The following is a 21,129-nucleotide window of genomic DNA, read 5'->3' as shown; positions in this document are numbered from 1 at the left end:
GCTGTTGCGCATGAGTCATTCCCCCAGCAAAATTTTAGCGTAGCCCTGGGCATCCAATTGCATGTTTCATCAAGATTTGAGCGTGTGACGAAGCTGCCTCAGCTTCTTGGTATCGTGTCACCAATTTTGTTCCGTTGAGTTCCTAGGGGATAGCCACAAAATTGGCGTGAATCCTGCTCTATGGGCGAAGCCGCATCAATCAACGGCTTGGAGCAGGATGGATGACACCAATCAGGACATCCACATGTCAAGATTATTTCGAGGCGAAAGTTTTCCACCCGGATCGGTCAACTCCACTGTCTTCGAATTATCAATCCGAGACATAAGGATTGGCTGCCAAGTGATCATTAGAATGCCAGAATTGCCACCTCGAGAGGACTCTGTGAGTCCGACCTGGACGGGCCATCTAAGGATCTGGAGATGGTGTCCACGAAGGTGACAAGGGCCGCAATCTTTATCGATTGTTTTCGGATCGAAGGCCAGACAGATCCAATTTGAGACACCCTTGAAAAGAAAGCCAAAAAATATCCAACGCAGAGACAAGCAAAGTGCAAAAGGATAGGAAGAGTTGTATGGACTGGACCCAAAACCTTGCCTTGGTGAGGTGTCGACGAGAGCATTCATTGAGCGAAGGAGTGGTGTATGTGGGTGGCGTAATAATGTTTGATTCGAAAACCTGCAATCAGTTCAATAGGAGTGTTAGCTTTCCACATCCTTTGTCTGATCAGCGCCGGTTGCACTAGTTGTCGCAAACAGCACCGAAAATGCGACGCCAAACCAATACGCGGTTTTCGTGCTCGACGCGATATCGTCTGTATTTATGCAAATCGACTGCCCACAATGCCACCTCCTTCTTGTACTTCGATCTTGTCTGCAACTAGTTTGAAGGCAGATTGGAATGAGTCCCTTGAGCGAAAATCCAAGGAACCAAGACAAAAGCCCCAACAAGTTTCGATCAACAAGTGGTACGTACGCCTTGAAAAAGAATATATGGATCACCGGCTTAAATGGATAACGACTGCGTGCCCAAGATGTACAAATGGAAATAGAGCGTGTACGGAATAAATTCTAGCTGCAATGAGAAAATTGCCTGAAGACTATGATCAAGTACTTACACGGATCAATCGAAGAGGCGAATCATCGTCATTTGGCTCCTTTGTTCTCTACCATTGTCGAATGCCGTGTGCACCCCAGGCTACGCGCAATTCTAGAAGAGTTATCCCACCCAAGTTTCGGATGAAGAAGAGAGTGTAGATAAACACCACGACGCATCTGATCCAGACTATCCCTAGATAAAGAATTTCTCTGCAAAATGCTTGTCAAATCCAATGTGCTCGAGGGCAACCAATAGCCACTTGAAACGTTTGCCATTGAACTAGCATTTCCATAGTGCGACGCGGTCTAGCAGGTGGAATTCACGGCCGTTTGACGGACTTGGGAAAGGAGAATAGAAGAAATGATGATACAACGAAATGCAGAAATAAAAATGAGAGCAGATCTTCCGAGTAGTTTGTCGAACGTATATCCTGATCTGTTCTACGGCCCGCCAATCAGAATGCCGCATCTGCGGAGCTTCGAACTGGTTCTTGCCGGGTCTCTCCACCAGTCTCAGACGGATACATGGCCCCGATCGTTTCTGATCGCTCACAACTTACCTCACCTCCTCCCCCGGAATATTCCCTGAGCGCCGACTTAGGCTTCGCCGCCGCCTCTTTTCAAACGCCGTCTCGCGTCAGCTTCAGACGATGGCATGCATCTGGAATGCTGGGAGAGCCTTCTACATCCCCCTTACAAGTTGCGTGGACAAGACAGTTGGGCTCCCCTGTGTTGGCCAGTCACGTGACGCGTTGCCTTGGCAACGTCACGTGAGGCTGTTTGGCTTGGCAACTTGCGCCCTTCTTTTCGTCTTGCTCTCTCTCAGATAGAATAACAACAACACATTCCTTCTCTAGACTCCACCATCTATCACCCTGTAGTGCTCTTACTATCGGAGTGCCTATGTTATCCTCACTTATTTCATTCAAATGCCTGGTGGAGCCAACCTCATCCTCCCCGACATGAAAAACGCGACTCCAAACCAAACTATTATTACCCTAGCCTGACTTTCAAGAGGCACACTCCATCATCCATTCTATCTCTTCATCGATCCGGTGGACACACAAGATACCCCATTGGTTACTCAAGTACGTTCTGGCGGCCGACATGCATACATGGAGAGGAAGCAGCGGAAAAGCATTCGGCAAGGGTTAAAGTTGGAGCGGGGAAAAGGGGGATATCGAGGCCATTTCAGCGCACGGTTGGGTTTGGGTCGAGACGACTTGTACGCATGAATGGATCGGGATCTGATGCGAACTGATTTTCCCTCCATACTCCTTGTTTTTATGGTAGGTTTCTAAATTTCCCAGAACTGACGCTATCAGCGATATTAGATTCTGAAGACTAGATTCAGTTCCTCGTCCTTTCTAAGAGAATTCCATCCGGGAATGAACCTTTTTATGCGACGATTCGCGACCTTCAGAATATGCCTTTGACCTCTTTCCAGGAAAAATTGATACTCGCCTGCGGCAGATGATACGCCATAAAGTTCTTCAATAATAAGTTTCCAAGAATGAACTCTATGATACATCCTCACTGAAATTTGGGGAACGGCATCCTCATGCTGCAGTTTTAGGGATGCCACAGAATTCTTTCATCCTGCCCATATCCCATGTTAGATGATCAGGGCGCTAGAGATGAGGTAGGTAGCCATTCAGTCGGAAGCATAGCGCTGAGCAGAAGAAACCCGATGGCAACCAGAGGTAGAATCGTGATGGGAGATAGGCCAGTTTAAGTTTCACGAGGATGCTAGAGATCGCATCCAATGCATCAGAATCTCGTCCAGTCTGTTTTGGGGAGTATTCAATTATCAAATTTTGGAGAGTCTCTTCCTGGAGGACTGAGAAATGCGGATCGTCGGACTCCTGCATCCCTGCTACCTGTTGGGACATGATCCATGAGACGCTCGTTGCATTGAACAGTAGTTAGTGCCCTGTTACTGGAGAGGGGCTATCATTCCTATTCAGGATATAGAGGGTAGGAATAGGAGTAGACTGGTAATCTGGCAGGACCAGTTGCCAAACAGACAGAGTACTCAACCACAATCAATGTACACCCACTGGTTGTTTGACAAAATACCTGTCGACGAACTCCAACGGCTACGTCCAGACGTAACGAAGGTCTCATTCTTGCAATGTTCCACGCCGTAACACAATATGCATGTCGACCTGCAACGCCGTATTCAAATGCTCGATTTGGGTTTCTTGATAGACTTCTTTTCATTGGGTGTCAGGGTGCTTCATGTATTGAAAGCTCCACTTAAGTATCAATCTCCGGAGTGACAATGAGATCCTGGCCCTGGTGTGGAAGACTTCGCTTATTACAAACCGTAGTTCAATTTCTGTCGCCATAGGCTTCCATCCCTTTTCCATGGCTGATTACTTATACTAAGTGCTCCAAGGCTGCAATGTTTGCCAGCATTGGTCTCACGGCGCTTCAATATGCCTTCCATGGATCAGATCCACTGGGTCACACCAGCTTTCCTATCGATGAACATGGCGATCGGAATCCTATCTGTGATCGACGCCACTAATTTGCGAAGAAACGTCATAATGTGCAACCCTGCACTGGAAATCCGCTTTGGAATTCGTCATGGACGGCCACAAGATGAGCTAGAGAAGGTGAGGGCATTGGCCGTATAAAAGTACGAGGAATTCAATGGCTGTCAGCGTCAAATGGCTCTCCGACGAATTTTATTATTCTGCCTCGCCGAAGGGATCCAATTGTGGTTACTGTAGAGTACAGCAAGGGCCATGTATGAAGGAATTACTTCCCTGATACGTCGCGTGATATCACAGTTCGTGTCTTTCGTTCCCTCCAACGGAGGCCCAAATCGCAACGAGCATTCCTGAGCCCATCCGATTTCGGTGGAACACATCTCGACCTCCATAGTACTTTTCATACCGCACTAATCTCCCTGGTGGAAAACTTGACGAATCAGATTGGGTGAGACAATTTATCTGTTATTAATCTAATCTGATTAGATTGGTACCATATGGTGGGTATGTGCGGTGACTCCCACTCAGAGAGTGAAGCAGAAAACAGATGCAAGCCAGGTCGGTTTTTTGTTTTCTCGTTGCATACGCAGCCTAAATAAATTCGTGGTTGCATTTCCCTTCTAGATGAGAGACTAAAGTCCAACACGGGGACCCTAGAAACATTTCAAGATACAAGATGTCTGGTGTAGCCATGGCCGGTCCCAGTCGAGTTTCGTTGCCAAACACCCTCCAGAAGACGTTGGAAACACCGTCAGGCAGGACCTTTTTGGTCCAGATATCGTGGCCTCTACAGTGGAGTGAGCATGACAGGATCAAGGAAGGAGAGTGTCCAGTAATGTAAGGCCACTGCCAGAAGGCACATATCGAAAGGAAAAGTAGTAACAGACGACATGTCCTTTCAGATACATCGCGGATGGCAACGCCCTTTTTCTAATGGCGACAGAAGCATCCTGGCGGAGAGAAATAGGACCACACTACAGTGGAGGTGGGATCGTGGTAGCCGTTGGCTACGTCCTCGATGGCAGAGTCTTTGATCGGAAAAGGGGCTATGACCTGACTCCCCTCGCGCCAGGGGTTAGCGACGAATTCCTCGACTTCATCCTCGGACCGGTCAATCTCATTGTGGCAGAATGTTTTCCCAACAAAATTATCAGTCGGCAGGCGCTCTATGGCCACTCTTACGGCGGTCTGTTTGCACTCTATGTCCTCCTAACTAGGCCCGGTGGCTTTAATCTTTTCGTTGCAAGTAGTCCGTCTGCATGGTTTCAAGGCGATTGGATCATCAGAGAAGCCGAAAAGTTTGCCAAATCTCCTCCTTCATCGGCACCGGACCAGAAGCAGAGACCTTCGCTGATGTTCTTCTACGGTTCTCTGGAACAATACCCGAAAAGGTGGCACGATGAAAGTCATGAGCATTTTGAGAAGAGAGAACAGTCTTGTGCAGAGCGTAAAGTGTCGGAGAATACAACGGCCCTGCAAAAGTGTCTACAACAAAGCGGAAAGCTGGAGGCTGTAACCATTCAGGAATACGTGGGAGAGGACCACGGTACGGTGATGGCCTGTTCTTTAAGCAGAAGTTTGACCACTTTCTTCGAAGAGTGGCCTCTATGAGAATACTCAGCATATAAGACTTCTATTGGTACCTACCTAAATCTGCACAATCCCCGTTCTTATAGACGACGAACAGTAATTTGAGTCTTTTCCCCGTCTTCCCGGCTCTTCATGGCCATACATCGGTTCAGTCGGCAGGCACAATGAGACCTTAGTGCTTCTCCGCAACCTTACTTAAATCGAGGGTGGCGCTGGCAGAATTTTCATCCCCTATCGAGTCTCTTGGTTGTTGCTCTTGATCGGCGCAACGACTGCAGTTGCGGCAATGGCCAGAGTGCTTGTGGATTCACGGAAGGCCCGATTGATGACATCTCTCGACGGTGTGCCTTCAGGGTACTTCTTGTCCACGGCAATGGAGCCATAGATCGAAGCGGCTGAAGATTTGTTGCCGGCGGGAAGGTACTTTTCCAATTTCTGGGGCTGAATATGTCTCCAGATGGCACCGCCAATGCTGAAACGTTACGAAAAATTGTTAATTCATCTTCCTGAAGCCACAATGCGAGAAAAGAGACTGTACCTTTGTCCGATAGGAGAGCCGATGGTCATGAACGAGAGGAAAATAGCCGTGGTGACAGCTACATCTTGTTGGGTCACGACAGCCTGGACTGACATTTTGGATGCAGTGTGGTACATGCCTCTACTGACACCTACGAGCGCTTTCGACGTCACGAACTCAACTTTGTTGGCTGGATGACCGCCGGGCATATTTGTGAAGTAGGTCATAAGACCTTGACCGAGGACGCAGAGGGGCACGCCGAAGAAGATCCACAGGTTCGGTCGCTTCGTAAACCGAAGGAGAATGCCTGTCAGGATACGGGCTACTTGGTATGCGACAATCAAAGAGTTGTTGCAGTGGAGAGGCTGTCAGCTGAAGTCCAGAACCGACATATACAAGACAGGCATGCCTAACTCTAGACGCTTCTCTAGCAGCATAGTTAGCAGCGACTTGCAGATAGCTGGGGAACAACATCGTGAACACCGAGTAAGAGGCAAAGTCAAAAGCACCGAGCAGGCACCCAGCAACGACGGTGCGATTTTTGAGCAGCCGATATGCCATGATCGGTCTGCGTACAAACCTCCCATCCCATATACCAAAGAGGATCAAGGAGATCGCACCTACCACGACCATGGCGACGAACCCGCCATTCGGCCATTTCCCACTACTGCTATAGGAGCCGGTAAGCGACAACGGAACCGAGATCAGCGAGAAACCTGCAGCCAGCAAGATTGCATCCAAGAGGTCCAGCTCGAACCGGATAAAGCGTGATACTCGTAGCAGATACGAGGAGGAACCTTCAATAGTGGGATCGGTAGTGGCAATGGAAGTTCCCTTGAGCTGTCGTAAAGCACGTCGCTCATAGATCATGAGAGTGGCAAAAAGCGAGATGGCACAGACAGGGATGATGATCGTCCACATGTCATAGCCCCAACGCCAGGTCGAATGGTCCAGAACTGCTTGAGCGACTCTACTTCCGACATAAAGGGAGAAGATGCCAGTTGTGGCTTCTGGGAGTGCAGACCAAAATCCTCGATTAATGAGGCTAGTGATGTCCGCGACGAAGATTTGCTCAGTAATGAGCAATGCCGTGTCGCCGATGGCATCGAAGATATCCGCAACCTGAATACCTTGTCAAACATGGCAAATTACTTCACATCAAGAAGAGAGGCAGACCAGGTAGGTTTCAATGTTTGGACATGCCAGGGCATCTGCCCAACCTAAGAGGGAGGGGGAAAGCGTTAGCAAATCAACCGATCTGGTATGAAGGAACCCCCACTCACCACTGCCGAGTAATTGAGTGTCCACTCGATATTGTGGACGATGTTCTCGACATCAGCACCTCCTCGGAGGAAGCCTAGTCTTTGAGAATAGGTGAGCTCCACAATTACATCGAATGCATAGTATTGAAGCCAGGTACCAAAGTCGCATGAATATCCAGGCCGATCTGCATATCTGGTCTCGATTTGGTGGAGGAATCCCATTGTCGTTGAGTCCACATATGGTTCAAACTGAACTAGAATGCTTATGGAGTAAGCATTGGAGACTGCCCGGCGAAGTTTCGCATGAAACTTCTCGTCAGTAGTGTTGAAAAGCGCATGCAGTGGGCGACCATTGGCCAGCGTCTGCTGCACGTTGTAGAAGTCGGATTTGATAAAGCCTGAATTGAGGGCATAAATTTTAGGGACAGCTGCAGCCTCCGGGACCGAAACCGCCTTTGGTCCAATTCTGGATACGGACACCATTTTATCTTTGATCTGATACTTGCGGATAGCGATCTTTTGTATTGAAGCAAAACAGACAGGAATCTGGGAGACCTTGCGTTGCAGCCAGGCGGCTGATCCAAGATGTGGCGAGAAAAGTTGGACTAGTCGGACCGGGGCTTTTGGCGAAAACGATCTCGGTGCCAAAGCGGATTTCTGCTCCTGCTTCTGAATTGCGTGCTAGTGTCCGTATTGGATAGAGTCACAAAGAGAGGCTTTCTCCTCAACGTCCCTTCTTGTCTCTGGACATGACCCCCCATTATCTGAGTTGGAGGCACGGTCGAAAGAGACAGATTGGCCATTACACACGTCCCGGGTCTGGCGTTGACCCAATCTCCCAATTTACCGGAAGGCATTGGCCAACGAAAGGAAAGTGAAGGCGTTTTGGACGAAAGCAGAATGCCTCGGAATTCTATGAAACAAGAGATTTTGAACTTGAAGTCTCCCAGATGTGATTCGTATGGGTGGGCTAAATGAAGATTTTGTTGGGCATACAAATCATTTGATCGTTGGAACCGGAGGAGCATCTGAGTACGCTTCGAGACACCTCTGAGCGTTTTGAACGCCTGCGATGGATGGGAAACTAGATTGAACCGACTACGGATTCTTACTATGAACTTTCTACTCACCCTGATTGCCCAAGAAGACTACTCCTGGAGGGATGCTTGGGATGTCAACTCCTTATAATGCTATTAGAAGCCGTTACTTCATAGTGCTTCTGTTTGTGGTACAAATTTAAGCAAGACCTCAGACCTCCACGGTTCCTTTTCAGAAGCTCTCTCCCAGACGGTGGCGGTGAAGGGATCTCGCAGCTCGATTTGACTGTCGTGCATTCCATCTGGGATCTGGCATCTAAAATGTCGGAGGATGGCGGCAAGAAAGTATTTCAACTCAGTCATACCCAAGTTTTGACCTGGACAACTTCTGCTGCCGTAGCTGAATGGGATCCAATTTCTTTTCATGGCTTCGGTGGCATCACGGCTGTGACTTTTCGTCTCTCCAGCCTCCCATTTTTCCAGGACTCTGCGAGCATACATGTCTACTTCGTACCACCCACGCCGCATGTCTTTGTAGTGTTTTGTGCCGCAAGTACGCACCCAAAATTCAAATCCGGAGAGGAATCCTCGTAGAGCCATGAATCGGCTAAACTGATGGAATTTGGTCAACAAACCGGAGTTATCACCACCCGAATTAGTGAGAAGGTCGTGTTTATCGCCCCAAAGAATGTCAGTGACTGTATCGAGAGTCAGCAGCCTCAACCAGAAGATACCGTCGAGGGTGCTCTCGTTGCGTTCGGCACGTTGGTACAGAAGCTTGACAAAAGCATTGATGTGCGACTCCATGGAGTCCGAAAGACTCGACAAATTCTTGTTTTGGAAACATTGTAGCAAATTTGAGCGGATTGATACCGCAGAGGAATGCTCAATCATTCCTAGGATCATGTGGACGCCCTTATACCGACCAGCATCCTTGTAGAAGGAAGTTTTGGGAGAATTGCGGTCGTAGATAATTTTCATGGCCATGTCGTCATTGGTATGGACCTGATCTGGTGCGAGAACAACAATCGGGCCATATTTCTTGAGCAGCTCGTGCGCATATTCGTATCTTTTGTTTCTAAATGTGGCAATGCGGAGCGGAATGGGAGTGACACGCGACCAGAATGGGCCGGGTATATGGCGAATTGGAGAGAGGAAATATGCGTAAAAGGCCTAGAGGCAAAAGATCACTTATCAGATTGCCCATAGAGCCGTAGGGGATGGGCACATACACAATACAATGCCCAGGCGAACAGGGCTATAGGCGTCAGAAAGGGTATCTGTAGGATCTCAATCTTGCCGGCAACGAGGTGAAAAGTAATCGCTGCCATGTTTTCGTCTATTGATCAGACCCCTTGCTGTCTGGAGCCTTTTTGTGCAGGCTTCGCGTTTGCGTGTTAGTGTCCCCATTTTTATATGAGATGTTTTAGAATCCGAGACATTAAAACAACATTTTTGGGCAACGATGTGGGAATAGTCAATGTCCGATTGGGATTTTCGCAAAAGCATCGGTTAATCATACGGGGGCTCATGTTCTGATGGCAAATCACTAGTCTCCGCAGCGTGATGTGCTCCAGCGTCAGTCTACGTGTATACCGTTATCATCCGCATTAGTTTCTATGGCGTGGGCTGTGTTGTTGGGTGCCACATTCAATGTTTCTGGCCTTCAATCCCTGCTGAACAAACGCTGAACGATATCTTACCGTATCAGGTATTGACTGGCCGCTTGGGCAACGCGGAGACCGAAGCTTCACCGGGTATTCCCCCGGCATATCTACTTGGCCAGCCCGAACCAATCCATAATAGCTTCCACATAGGATTGAGCTCGTTCCGTTGGTTTATGCAAGCCTCCATTCTGGGAGCCGAATATCTGAGGTACGCGACTAATGACAATCAAGCGGGAGGAGAGTGCCCCCGGAGCCAGTGTTGGCCGTCAGTGCTGGTATTTGTGCTTCTTATCCAAAATCACGTGAATGGAGCCGACAATGGGTGCGTTCTCATGTTAGAATGATTTCGTCAAGAGCAATACCAGTATATACTCAGCCTGAAACTCAAGGCGTCAACCATTCTGCTTCATCTGGCCACCTCTTTCTGACCGACATGGTTGAAAATTGTGCAGGAAGCACTCCTGGCCCCTTACCTACAGCATGTACAGTCCTCGTGGTGGGAGGAGGTCCTGTAGGCCTGATTCAGGCTCTGCTGCTGGTACGCCTGGGCATTAACACTGTCGTAGTCGAAAAGTACCCAAATCGCCTCACAGTCCCCAAGGCTCATGTTATCAATCCAAGAACTCTAGAGATAATGCGCCAATTTGGAATCGGTGTCGCCCGTTTACGGAAGTCTGCTGCAGACAGCAACGACGCTGGTTACGTTTGGTTTCTCAATACCCTGGTGGGATCATTGATTGGTTGCATACCCTATGAACGTCAGGATCCTGCAGCATACGAAATTACCCCAGAGCCAATTTTGAACGTCCCTCAGCCCGAGTTCGAGCTATTCCTCCGTGAAGAGTGTAAGCGGCACAGCGTGCAGCTTTTCGACGGATTTGAATGGGTCATGAAAGACAAGTCAGCATCCTGGGTGAAAGACCGGCGAACGCAGCAGATTCAGCCCATCGAGCACAAGTATCTTATTGCTTGTGACGGGGCGAGAAGTGCTGTCCGAGAGTCTATTGCTATCTCCTTCGATGAAAAACAACCGCCAGTGGAAATGATGACCTTTCACTTTGATGCAGATATAACAGGTCTAGTCAAACATCGAAAAGGTGTTCTTTATTTCTTCATCAATCCGGCCGTGCGCGACTACGCGGTCATTGTTTCTCATCGGCTCACAAACAACCATGTCCTTGTGGCAAAGTGTGGACCAGGGATTCCTTTTCAGAGGGAATATTTCACCTCAGAAATCTCAAAGAGCATTATCAACCGCCTGCTTGGGACTGACCGGATAGAGTATAATGTATTGGACGTCAAGCCGTGGCATATGTGCGTCAATGTTGCTCGCTCTTTTCACCAGAACAACGTCTTCTTGGTTGGCGATGCAGCTCACGCGTTTCCTCCCACCGGAGGTATGGGCCTCAATACGGGAATTGGGGATGCCCACAATTTGGCATGGAAGCTGGCAATTGTCGAGAGAGGATTGGCAAGCCCGTCATTCCTAGATACCTATCAGAGCGAACGCCAACCGGTGGCGCACATAAATGCTGATCAAAGCGCCCTCAATCGAGCAAAGGTACAGCTTCTGCAAGATTCGGTGGCGGAAGCATTGCATGACCTGCCAGACTTCAACGTCACCAATGGCAAGTTCCATGCAGCCACTGATGCCGAATGCCAACGTTTCACCCACCACCTCAACCATCGTCTAACAAACCCTGTTACGGCCCCCTTGATCGAGGCGGCCGTGGACGCGCAACGGGATCATTTCAATATGATTGACCTCCATATCGGTTATATCTATGGTCAACCGCGAGATCCAGCCCGCAGTGTACAGGTTTTCACACCGTCGGCGATCCCTGGGGCGCGTCTCCCACATGCGGCAATCCGTAAGCATGATGATCAAACGTGCTCCACTCTTGACCTGATCTCCCATGATAAATTCACATTGATCAGGGCCACTCAAGAGAGCGTGGGAGTGCCTTCATCGTTCGACAAATTTGTCCAAACAGTGTCTCTTTCTCCTGAATATGTATTTGAGGATGGGGGATTATGGGAGGCTAGAGCGGGTTTGAGCGAGAATCGGGCATTGTTGGTCCGGCCAGATCAGCATCTTCTTGCTTATGTCTCGTCGCCCCAGGAGATCCTATCTGCAATAAATGACTTCTGTCGCACAGAGACATCGATACAGTGATGTCTGATGGGGCGTGGGCGATCGTAAACCTGCTGGATATTTCCCACTGATTCGGGTGATGACCCAAAGAGTCTATCACACGACTATTACAGGCCAAATTGTGGAGGAAGAGAAGGAGAAGGAACAAGAGGCGAATTGGAGACATGCTGGTTAATCTGCTGATGTGAAGCTTCCTGCCTGCCTTGCCGTAGCATTTGGTAATGGAAACATCCTGGTTTTGTAGCTATGAGTCCACGCATGATTGAATCCTACGAAGCTGTTCCTTCTGAGGCCTTCGAGTCTGGCCTTTCTCGAAATGATGTTGGTTTAAGATTTCCGATCAAGACATATTACACCGAGCACGTTGTTTCTCAGGGCTCAATCCCTGTGATACATGTCGTTATACGCGGTCGGCCCGGGATTTACGAGGGTTGGTGCGGAACGCCTCGACAAGAAATAAACTCTGGTAGATATCATCAGGGACTTCTACGGAGCCTTACTTGCCATAGACCTAGCTGGGATGGAGAAACTTGATGTTACGGATCCTCCGACATGGCTAAGCAAGACATCGGCCCAGAGTTCGGGCCCCCTCTTTTCTTGATGCACTGTCCCGCCTTCCAAATGTTCCTAATACGAGGTGAAGTGAAAGGTATGGCAGCCATTATAAAGAGCTTTGCCTGATGCAGTTCTGCTCACTTAATTTTTCCAAGCTCGAAACCTTTTCCAAGAGAAGCAGCATTTGCCAGGAACAAAGACCAAATTTCTGGAGCCACTCGTCGACGTGAGGATTAATAGGGATGATTTCAGACACCAACCGCAGAATAAACACTCCAACCGATGTAGCCCATACCGAAACCGCTGCAGTCATTCTGAAGACTGGCGCGGAAGAAGCGCTGCATGTTGAGAGCACGGATGATGTGTCTCGCGAGCTGAAGACAACCGTGCACGGGAGGATCGTTCTCATTCCTCAACCATCGGATGACCCTAATGACCCCTTGAACTGGTCATGGGGCAAGAAACATCGCGTACTTGCAGCGGTGAGCATCGGGGCCCTGCTCGCAGACTGGGGCACGGCGTGGGGAACGACACTCTTTGAGGCCCAGGCCGTGACTTGGAATAGTAGCGTTCCTTATGCTGCCAATTCCATTGGCGGGGCTGTATTCCTCACTGGAGTTTCTGGTCTACTTGTGGCGCCGCTCACACAGCGATATGGACGGTACGTATCCTTTTTTCACGAAATTTATATTGACCCTCTACCGCTTGCCCATTCTCTTTTGGTCACAATTTCTAGCAGCAGTGGCCGTTCTAGCGGCCGCTTTAGCTCCGACATTCGCCGGTTTTTACCGCCGCCCACAGCTTTCAAGGACTCTTCGCCTCACCACCACAGATTATCGGTCTCAGCATGATCCACGATATGTTCTTCTTCCACGAGCGGACTCGCAAAATCGGAATATGGGGCTTTTGTTTTGTGACGGGTCCATTCCTGGGTCCCGTTGTTTCTTCACTTCTGAATAAGCGAATCTCCTAGCGCGCTAACTTTGGCGTGCTCGCCGGCTTATACGTTGTCTCTGTGCTACTTGTCATTGCCTTTGGGTGGGAGACTTTGTATGATCGAGGCTTCCCAAGAGACTTGGAGAAAAAAGAAGACGTGGTTCGAAAGAAGATTGAGGAGTTGACCGGTATTGCCGGATACCGTGCCTCCTCAAAACGCCCACTGTCGTGGCCGTGATGCGACATCTAGCAGTCATCGCCATCCAACCGCAGTTATTTGTTCTAGGTAAGGGCCCTTAACATGTCAGGTGTTGACCATGCCTTGGAGAAAGATCCTTTCTAATAAAATGTCTTCGCTCTCTTCTACATGCCGACATTTATGTGGAGTATTGGACTAGTCAACACACTCACCCAGTTCCTCTACCCACCGCCGTACAGTTTCAACACCGTCACTGTTGCCACGTTTTACTTTGCCCCTACAGTTGCCTGTGTCCTAGGTGACTTCTGGGGCCGATGGTTCAACGACTTCCTCGCAAACCGGTACATCCGTATCCACGACGGGTCATGGAAGCCAGAAATCCGTCTTTGGGCAACTTGGCCGGCAACCGTGATCGGAATTTGCGCTCTCGTCTTGACCGGACAAACGCTCCAGCATCATTTGCACTGGATTGGCCTGGCATTTGGCTGGGGTATGTTTGTTTTCTCCATTCTGGCTTCCACTGTTGCGCTGTCAGCGTATGCCCTGGACTGTTATTTCACCACTCGATGCTAGCGTCTTCGGTCCTCAATTTCTGGAGAACCACAGGCGGATTGACGGTCGTCTACTTCCAGATTCAATGGATCGAAGCCATCGGTTTCGCTGCTACCTTTGGTTGCCAGGCCGCCATTTGCGCAGTCGCTTTTATCTTCACTGTTGTGACACAATTTTACGGCAAGTCTTGGAGGAACCGATTTCCGCCACCCATCGCGGAGAACTAGTTTCAGCGACAACTCGGGAAAGGTTGGATTTCAAAAGCCAGTGAGCAGACGCGAGAGGATCCAGTGGTCGAGACAGCCGTTGTTCTAGCATCAGCCATGGGAAGAGTAAGTACGACCTCAATAGAGGATTTTGCTCTTTGGCAGTGCCACTACAATTTCCTCTACTTTAGTGATTATCAAGAATGCAGATCTGTGTTGCGGTTTCGAGATCCTTTTCTTTATAGGTGTAGCGCTTCGGGCATAAGATTCGCTGATGCCGCATTTCCAACAAAAGCTCTGCGAAACAGTGGGAAATCGTATCTAGAGGGAAATTCAGTCACACTCTCAATGAATCTGTTTGCAAAGTCAATCGCATTCGACTTCCGCAGCAGAACCGTGGTCTCAATGCACCATGCGTTTCTGACACTCTGTCACGAACGAATCGACTTCGAGCCCTTCAATGGGTTTATTCGCCCAATCTGCGATTTTGAGAACTACCCTGAGCACATCTTTGACAACTTCCGGCTCCCACCCTAATCCTAGTGTCGCTTTGATATGACTCCTTGTCTGTCTCGTGGCGCCCAGCGCCGAAATAGCCGCGGCAATGATCAGATGAGATTGCTGGACGCTAAATACCTCTTCGTTAGCTTTGGAAACAAGGTAACCCCATGTAAAGCCAGTGGAGGAGTTGTCTTTGCAAAACGCCATAGTCAGTGCCAGCTCATCTTCGTCTAATGATTGAAGATGGGTAGATGCTATGCATCTATTCAGAACACAGGGAAGAGGCCAAAACTCACAGACGTCTCTGAAGTATTTGCTCATCAGGCCAAAGATCTCAGAGTTGCCTACTGGAGCGTAGATTTTCGTACGGAGCTCCGAACCTTTGCGGACGTCTTCACTCGTCATCGCTGGAGCTCTGAGGGATTCAGTGCTGCCATAAGCAGCACCTTTTCTTTCAAGTACCCCAATCATTCCATAGCATGCAGGAATGCAATTTGGTAAGCCCAAGAAAGGGAAGGTCATTAAGACTGCCTCGCGCAACCGGATAAAGAGCTGCGACGACTCCTCTGGCGGGGAGTTCAGGGTAAGGTCGTCGAACAGTCGACCAGCAATGTCCGCTCTCCCGACCGCGCAGCTGGAGACCACCTAATTATATCATCCATTTGTCGACCGCGCCTGTCCGCATTTTTAAGGGAAAACGTACTAATATGGCAGAGCTGATTGGCCTCAGCTCCGTAGATATGTCTGATAATTCTTGGTCGAGGCCCAAGTAGAAGTCTTTAGTATATGGCTTTGCTCCCTTCTTCAGGTTCGTCGAAACGTATTTCTTGTCCCAATTTTGCATGAACTCGTCACTGTCCCAGATAGACGTAGACATGCTGGCAATTTCTCGCCTATTTCGCCGGATATTGGCGAAGAATCGTGAGAAGAAATGTGTTTCGAGCTACAACAATCGAACGATAGTGATTTGAAGTTTTCTAAGAAGGGCACAAACAGCGGTCGGAATTCAAGGTTCGTTCCAGAACACGAACCTAGGAAGCAATCATAGACAAGAGGGAAATGCACCCTGTGGTGGGGTAATTAAAATTCCGAATCGGGTGTTCCGCGGGTTTAGCCGAAGCAGCCTTCAGAGCGGTTTTCATAGTAGCCATGACTAGAAGACTCTGAAGGGGAGAGAGTGCATCAGGTCACTTCCAGATTTTAAATATCTGCCACAACTACAAGACTCTCTAATGGATCAGGGTGTAACTTCTGACCACAGCCTTGCCTTGGGACGATCATAATACACACAAATCCCTCTTAGTTCAGCCGACCAACGAGAACGCCACAGATAAATATTTCCAAGTAAAACGCGTAATCAAGGATCGAAGAAGGATGAAAAAGCCCTATTACTGTTCCACAGGATATCCGTATCTCCAGTGAGCCAAGGATAATGGCCAGTGGACGGGAACATGGCATCGTTTGGAAATGTCCACATGTCCATTCGCAGCATTCGGTCCAATGTGGGATCATCAAATGGAAGCGCACTAGTAGTTGATTCTAAAGGGGGGTATGACCGGTTGTGTGCTGCACCAGGTTGGGAAATCGCCGCCTCGGTTGACGACAGGGTTCTAGTCACAATGTCACTTGGAGGATCGGCCACCAGTTCGCCCAACGAAGGCGTTTCAGCATGAGTGCTGCTGTCAGCATGTGTCATCTTGTTGTTGGGGTCTAAATGATGGTTTTGCCTGTTCTGTCTTTTTCCTGTGAGGCTCTTCAATGAGTCATAATAGGCGTTCAAGGTCGTAAGATAACGTTCAGCAGGAGCCCAGTATGACATCAATCTCTTTATGCCGTTTTCTGCATCGGCATAGCGTTTACACGCAGATGCAGCAGCCTCCGAGTGAGTAGCGAATGATTGGCGCCCCAGGATAATACCAGAAAGCAGAAGGAGGTAAGCGGTTAAGGGCGTGTAGAGGTAGGTCGAATAGGTCGTGGTCGTCTTGGTATATATATCGACACACACATGCGCATGTTTGTCCATGCATATTGCTACCTCACGGAGGAAGGTTACCGGAAGGTGGGAGAAATGCGCGAGTACTGCTTGCTCGACGAAGCTGCAAGACGCATGGTAAAGCATATGCATGAAGGCGAGAACTCCGCCCTCGCCGTGACTAATTGCGGAACAAAGTGTCTTCGCAGAGTACTGTAGTCGATCCGGCAAGCGCGAATGCCAATTTCTCAACTGATTTTTCAGCCATCGATAACGAGATGAGGGCTGATCTGGCTCGATTTCCCTGTCAGGATCGGAGACATAAAGCGCGACAAGGCCCCATAGTTCCGCAAGCCTTGCCAAGTAAGCCACACAACCGAGATTCTCATCGTGTTCGGTTTCGCCATCTGTGAATCGAGGGGTTATAGCGGGCCGGCCTTGTAAGAATAGCTTCTCACTGACCGGAAGCCGTGGCAATGGTCTATCACTGGACACTGACCATGGCAGCCCGGATCCTGCGCTGGAAAACTGGTCAACCGTAAATGCATACCAAAATGTCCGACGGCGCATTTCAGCTTCATGCCAATTGGAAGGCTCCGTGCTACTGTCATCTTTATCCAAGCGTAGGAGGTCGCAAATTCGGAAGGCCATACCACCTAGAATCCACGCCTGCGCACCTTTCATGCAGCCTGCGGCATGTAAAGAGAGCAGCAGCAGTGCTTGCACTGTGGCCATCGTAGGCCTATTGAGATTGCGCACAATGATATCCAATGCTTCGGCTGCAAAATCTTCTCCGGCCTTGTAAGGCAGGCTTGCTCGGAACGATGAGTGGTCAGAAAATCTGCGAATTTCAAGCAGGCTGGTCAGCAAATTTGCGGCTTTTGGGTCTCAAAAATCTGGGTCATGACATACCTCGCAGCGACGGCACATAAAGCAAAGATAAGCTCCGGAGCAGCCGCGCCTCCCAAATAGTCGTCGACGAGCGATTCTCGATGAAGAAACGTGTACTGTTGACCGTGCAGGTAGATGAAGAATTTGTCAATCAAATGAAGCACGATATCCATGTCAGGCATTGGTCTCGCTTCGGTGGTCGTGATTGTAGGATATATGCCGTTGGACTGATGGGCACTCATGCCTCTGGATGCGACAGATTTGTCTGTATGAGGAGATCCGTAATATGTGCCCAAGGCTGGCAATGGAATGGCGGTGGATGCCACACTTTCGTCGCTTTGGGCGGTAGTCAATATAGATCGGTCATTGTGTCCGGCGCCCACTGGAGAAGAAGAGCAGCCTTCCGGAGACCTTTCACTACCTGCTGGCTCTGGTCTTTCTGGGTTCCATCAGCTCAGGTCGAGAATGATCAAGAATAACATCGGAGGTCTTACTATGCAAAGAAGGCGGCGAGCTCTCCCCAAGTCCTTCAGTCTGGTGGTTGACATACATTGATTCGGTCAGCGATCGTGGTCCCGTACCTCCTCTCTCATCCCATTGAATCATATTCATTGGGTTCCCCGTATCAGACTGTTTGTTGTTGGATGTCGCAAAATTCCGCCGGACTTCATCGAGAGTTCCTGCCAGGAGCTTTTCGAGGTTGGACATTCGCTGATTTATCTTGTAGTTGATTCCCTTCTCGGGGCCGCGCCGACGGAGCGGAGAATCATATGAACAGAACAGCTCGGCTTCAACACACCGTCTACACTGAGGTTTCTCACCACCACAGCGGACCTTGGCAAGGCGACAGACGTCGCAAGCCTTGCTTACGCGCCGGGGTGGTGGGGAGGACGCAGTGTCACCATCCGCGTTTTGTTTTCTTTTTTTGCTGGGCGCAGTCGTCGCCTCTCTCGAACTTGCAATGGTGGTGTTCCACGCGGGGTTTTCACCAGTGTTCGCTTGGTCAGCTGCATCAGGATCCATATTATGATTAACGAAGGACAAACGCTGGGGACGAAGAGCAAGTCAAAAAGATGCTTTTGTGCTAGCGTTTCACTACCACTGGATATAAATTGAGACTGAAAGTTTGCTCGGGGAATTTAGAAATTCGTGACAAGTTGCCTTCGAAGGAGGAGAGTGGAACTCACGGAATGGTTCCTTGGGGTGAGGAGGTGGCTGAGTTGAGAGAACATGTGGGCTAGGGCATCTCGTCAACATTCGTGCCCAGCCACAGATAACACTTTATTTTCCCCCCAAGCAAAGTGCTCTTTCAGGCATTCGAGAGTCTGTCATTGAACTCCATCGTGGACGTTACCAATAAGCTCTAGGGCTCCAGGTATGGCAAACCTCGGAAAAGCACGAAAGTTGGCACGTTCACGTGCATGTTATAAGAATTCATGTAGCGAGAATGACCTCTAGGGTGCACTAATAGGCATCCGGGCCGACTCTCGGACCGACAGAAAATATTTCTGTGCAAGGAATGGCCCATATCGGAACTTTGTGGAAACACTGAAGAGAACACTGGGGCAGTGCTAAAGGCGGCAGGCACGGGTACGTTTGCTGCGGACGATTAAGCGTCTCGTGCGTCAATCATTCAGCGCCATTTTTCAACTGATGTAGAAGAGTGCCAGCATAGAGCAATCTCACGTGGATATCAAGCCGTATTTGGTTGATTTGGGACATAAGTATGCTTACTTGGCTCGAATGAAAAGCACACTTCTGCACAGGATAAGCTCTATTTACGAGTAAATTTGAGAGATGCGCGGCAGACGCTGATAGCATCTTTTTCCATAGCCCGATTTTTGCACTTGGCTATACAGCGGTGGAAAGGCTGCCGAAATGGTCTCAGCAATTCTATTCTCCCTTTATAAGTACTTAAGAAAGTTCTTTATCAAGGGGGTTTGCCTCTAACGTACCCTAAGCTATGCGTGGAAGCTGCCGTGGCGGAGCGGCAATAGGACAACACCCAAGTCTTTCCGAGGGACTTCTAGAAGGACACATTCCTCGTGACCTTCTTTGCTGGAAACGTGGTGCCAGTGGCTCAACGGAACCAGGATACCAAAACGTGATTAGCTTTTTGCCTTCATTGCCAGCTGTAAACATATCTTCCTACAACTTTGCCATCGACCATGTCTTGGAATCCTTGATTCATGTCGACAAAATTCTTCTTCTGCACAAAGTCAGTTTCCAATGCCCCAATCAGAGGCACTTTGGAATTTTACCTCGTATTTAATCTTCATACGAGTGTCTGCCGCCACTGGTCGGAAGGCTAGGTCAATGCAATGTCCGGGTTCGAGGAGGATTTCGATGATTGATCGAGAAGGGACTTACCCGTGATAGGGACCGGCTCAGTAGGCACTCCGAGAGTAATGATTCTCGCATGCGTTTTTACCGTCCTCAGTGCGAATGCATAGGCTGCTTTAGATCCGCTCGCCACAATGGTTGAAGGTCTTCTCCGCCCCAACGTCCCGTGCCAGTTGTAGTTTGTCAGACGCTATGTCATCTGAGAGCAAAATTATGAGCCAAGTCCTCAACCTGCGAAACTGCTTACCAACTTACAAGCATGGACTCGATAAACCCATTGCTTTCGCGTACTGTACGGCAAGATAGCCTGAATGAGGATTAGTGGCCGAGTCGATCGGCTTGTGCAAGCAGTCAGGAGCGTACCGACTCCTCCAACACCAATGATATTGAGCACTGATCCTCCTAGTTGGCCCTTAGTCACTTCAGAAACTGCATTGAATGCAGTCACACCGGCGCACATCGATGACGCAGCTCTAGAAATCAGTCAGACTGGGAAAGTGTGCGTCCGAGAGGTCGTGTTACTCTTCGTCCGTGATTGAATTTGGAATTTTTGCGGTTGACAGTGGATCTGCCAGGCGTATAGAAGCCAACTTCTTTCCTCTTGGGACAGTATCGGTGTCGTGCGGTAAGACATTCATCACAAGTTTCTGGACAAGAGCGCACTTCAGTTCTTGTTGTGGGTGTTATGGATGCACGAAGCCTTGACGTACGGCAAGTCTCGAAGGGTGGCATAAAGCCGACCCTGTCTCCAGGTTTGAAGCCAACAACGCCGCTGCCGACCTCTTCCACCACGCCCACCGCTATTCGAGTGTTCAGTATCGGCACTTGGATTGTTTTGGACCGAATACCCACGCTCGTGGCCTCTGCAATAAGGAAGAGTTGCCGGTGCAAGGCCTTTCCACACAAAAATATCGCTCATACAGAGCGAGGAGGCCGTGACCCTTATTAAAATGTGCCGCGGCCCTGGCCTTGGCCCCTCAACAGTGAGAATGTCCAGAGGTTTTGACCATCCGGTAATGGTCGCGGCTCTCATTGTTTCTCAAATCGAGAACGGATTTTGGTTTGCAGTCCGATCGTGATTATGCACGCCTGCTTTGTTCATTTATTCCCGACTTGATGGCTTTCCTATCCCCACAGACGATGGGGAACAACC

The 21,129-nt window shown here is 49.3% G+C and overlaps 9 protein-coding genes across 9 annotated transcripts; 4 read left to right on the top strand and 5 right to left on the bottom strand.

Annotated features, from left to right (window-relative positions):
* Positions 1 to 4,269: 4,269 nt before the first annotated feature.
* On the top strand, positions 4,270 to 5,204 carry Z518_00275 (uncharacterized protein; the record flags this gene model as incomplete). Its single annotated transcript, XM_013420878.1, has 2 exons — positions 4,270 to 4,430; positions 4,496 to 5,204. 2 exons carry the CDS (start codon positions 4,270 to 4,272, stop codon positions 5,202 to 5,204), a joined length of 870 nt encoding a protein of 289 aa, XP_013276332.1.
* A 210-nt stretch (positions 5,205 to 5,414) lies between these two features.
* Positions 5,415 to 7,445, bottom strand: Z518_00274 (uncharacterized protein; the record flags this gene model as incomplete). Its single annotated transcript, XM_013420877.1, has 5 exons — positions 5,415 to 5,655; positions 5,722 to 6,065; positions 6,115 to 6,822; positions 6,877 to 6,920; positions 6,980 to 7,445. 5 exons carry the CDS (start codon positions 7,443 to 7,445, stop codon positions 5,415 to 5,417), a joined length of 1,803 nt encoding a protein of 600 aa, XP_013276331.1.
* A 725-nt stretch (positions 7,446 to 8,170) lies between these two features.
* On the bottom strand, positions 8,171 to 9,330 carry Z518_00273 (uncharacterized protein; the record flags this gene model as incomplete). Its single annotated transcript, XM_013420876.1, has 2 exons — positions 8,171 to 9,172; positions 9,232 to 9,330. The coding sequence occupies 2 exons, from the start codon at positions 9,328 to 9,330 to the stop codon at positions 8,171 to 8,173; spliced, it is 1,101 nt and encodes a 366-aa protein (XP_013276330.1).
* A 769-nt stretch (positions 9,331 to 10,099) lies between these two features.
* On the top strand, positions 10,100 to 11,842 carry Z518_00272 (uncharacterized protein; the record flags this gene model as incomplete). The annotated part of the gene is made up of 1 exon (XM_013420875.1): positions 10,100 to 11,842. One exon carries the CDS (start codon positions 10,100 to 10,102, stop codon positions 11,840 to 11,842), a length of 1,743 nt encoding a protein of 580 aa, XP_013276329.1.
* A 776-nt stretch (positions 11,843 to 12,618) lies between these two features.
* Z518_00271 (uncharacterized protein) lies at positions 12,619 to 13,349 on the top strand (the record flags this gene model as incomplete). Its single annotated transcript, XM_013420874.1, has 2 exons — positions 12,619 to 13,037; positions 13,178 to 13,349. 2 exons carry the CDS (start codon positions 12,619 to 12,621, stop codon positions 13,347 to 13,349), a joined length of 591 nt encoding a protein of 196 aa, XP_013276328.1.
* A 330-nt stretch (positions 13,350 to 13,679) lies between these two features.
* Positions 13,680 to 14,290, top strand: Z518_00270 (uncharacterized protein; the record flags this gene model as incomplete). The annotated part of the gene is made up of 2 exons (XM_013420873.1): positions 13,680 to 14,001; positions 14,085 to 14,290. 2 exons carry the CDS (start codon positions 13,680 to 13,682, stop codon positions 14,288 to 14,290), a joined length of 528 nt encoding a protein of 175 aa, XP_013276327.1.
* A 381-nt stretch (positions 14,291 to 14,671) lies between these two features.
* On the bottom strand, positions 14,672 to 15,647 carry Z518_00269 (uncharacterized protein; the record flags this gene model as incomplete). Its single annotated transcript, XM_013420872.1, has 3 exons — positions 14,672 to 15,024; positions 15,067 to 15,415; positions 15,474 to 15,647. The coding sequence occupies 3 exons, from the start codon at positions 15,645 to 15,647 to the stop codon at positions 14,672 to 14,674; spliced, it is 876 nt and encodes a 291-aa protein (XP_013276326.1).
* Positions 15,648 to 16,127: 480 nt separating this feature from the next.
* Positions 16,128 to 18,656, bottom strand: Z518_00268 (uncharacterized protein; the record flags this gene model as incomplete). Its single annotated transcript, XM_013420871.1, has 3 exons — positions 16,128 to 17,583; positions 17,655 to 18,072; positions 18,128 to 18,656. The coding sequence occupies 3 exons, from the start codon at positions 18,654 to 18,656 to the stop codon at positions 16,128 to 16,130; spliced, it is 2,403 nt and encodes an 800-aa protein (XP_013276325.1).
* A 1,099-nt stretch (positions 18,657 to 19,755) lies between these two features.
* Positions 19,756 to 20,614, bottom strand: Z518_00267 (uncharacterized protein; the record flags this gene model as incomplete). The annotated part of the gene is made up of 6 exons (XM_013420870.1): positions 19,756 to 19,842; positions 19,895 to 19,929; positions 20,004 to 20,166; positions 20,232 to 20,266; positions 20,340 to 20,449; positions 20,499 to 20,614. 6 exons carry the CDS (start codon positions 20,612 to 20,614, stop codon positions 19,756 to 19,758), a joined length of 546 nt encoding a protein of 181 aa, XP_013276324.1.
* Positions 20,615 to 21,129: the final 515 nt, after the last annotated feature.

The sequence above is a fragment of the Rhinocladiella mackenziei genome (genome assembly GCF_000835555.1).
Source record: "Rhinocladiella mackenziei CBS 650.93 unplaced genomic scaffold supercont1.1, whole genome shotgun sequence".
Classification (NCBI taxonomy): domain Eukaryota; kingdom Fungi; phylum Ascomycota; class Eurotiomycetes; order Chaetothyriales; family Herpotrichiellaceae; genus Rhinocladiella; species Rhinocladiella mackenziei.
Note: the sequence above shows the minus strand (reverse complement) of the source record. Positions and strands in the feature narration are given on the sequence as shown.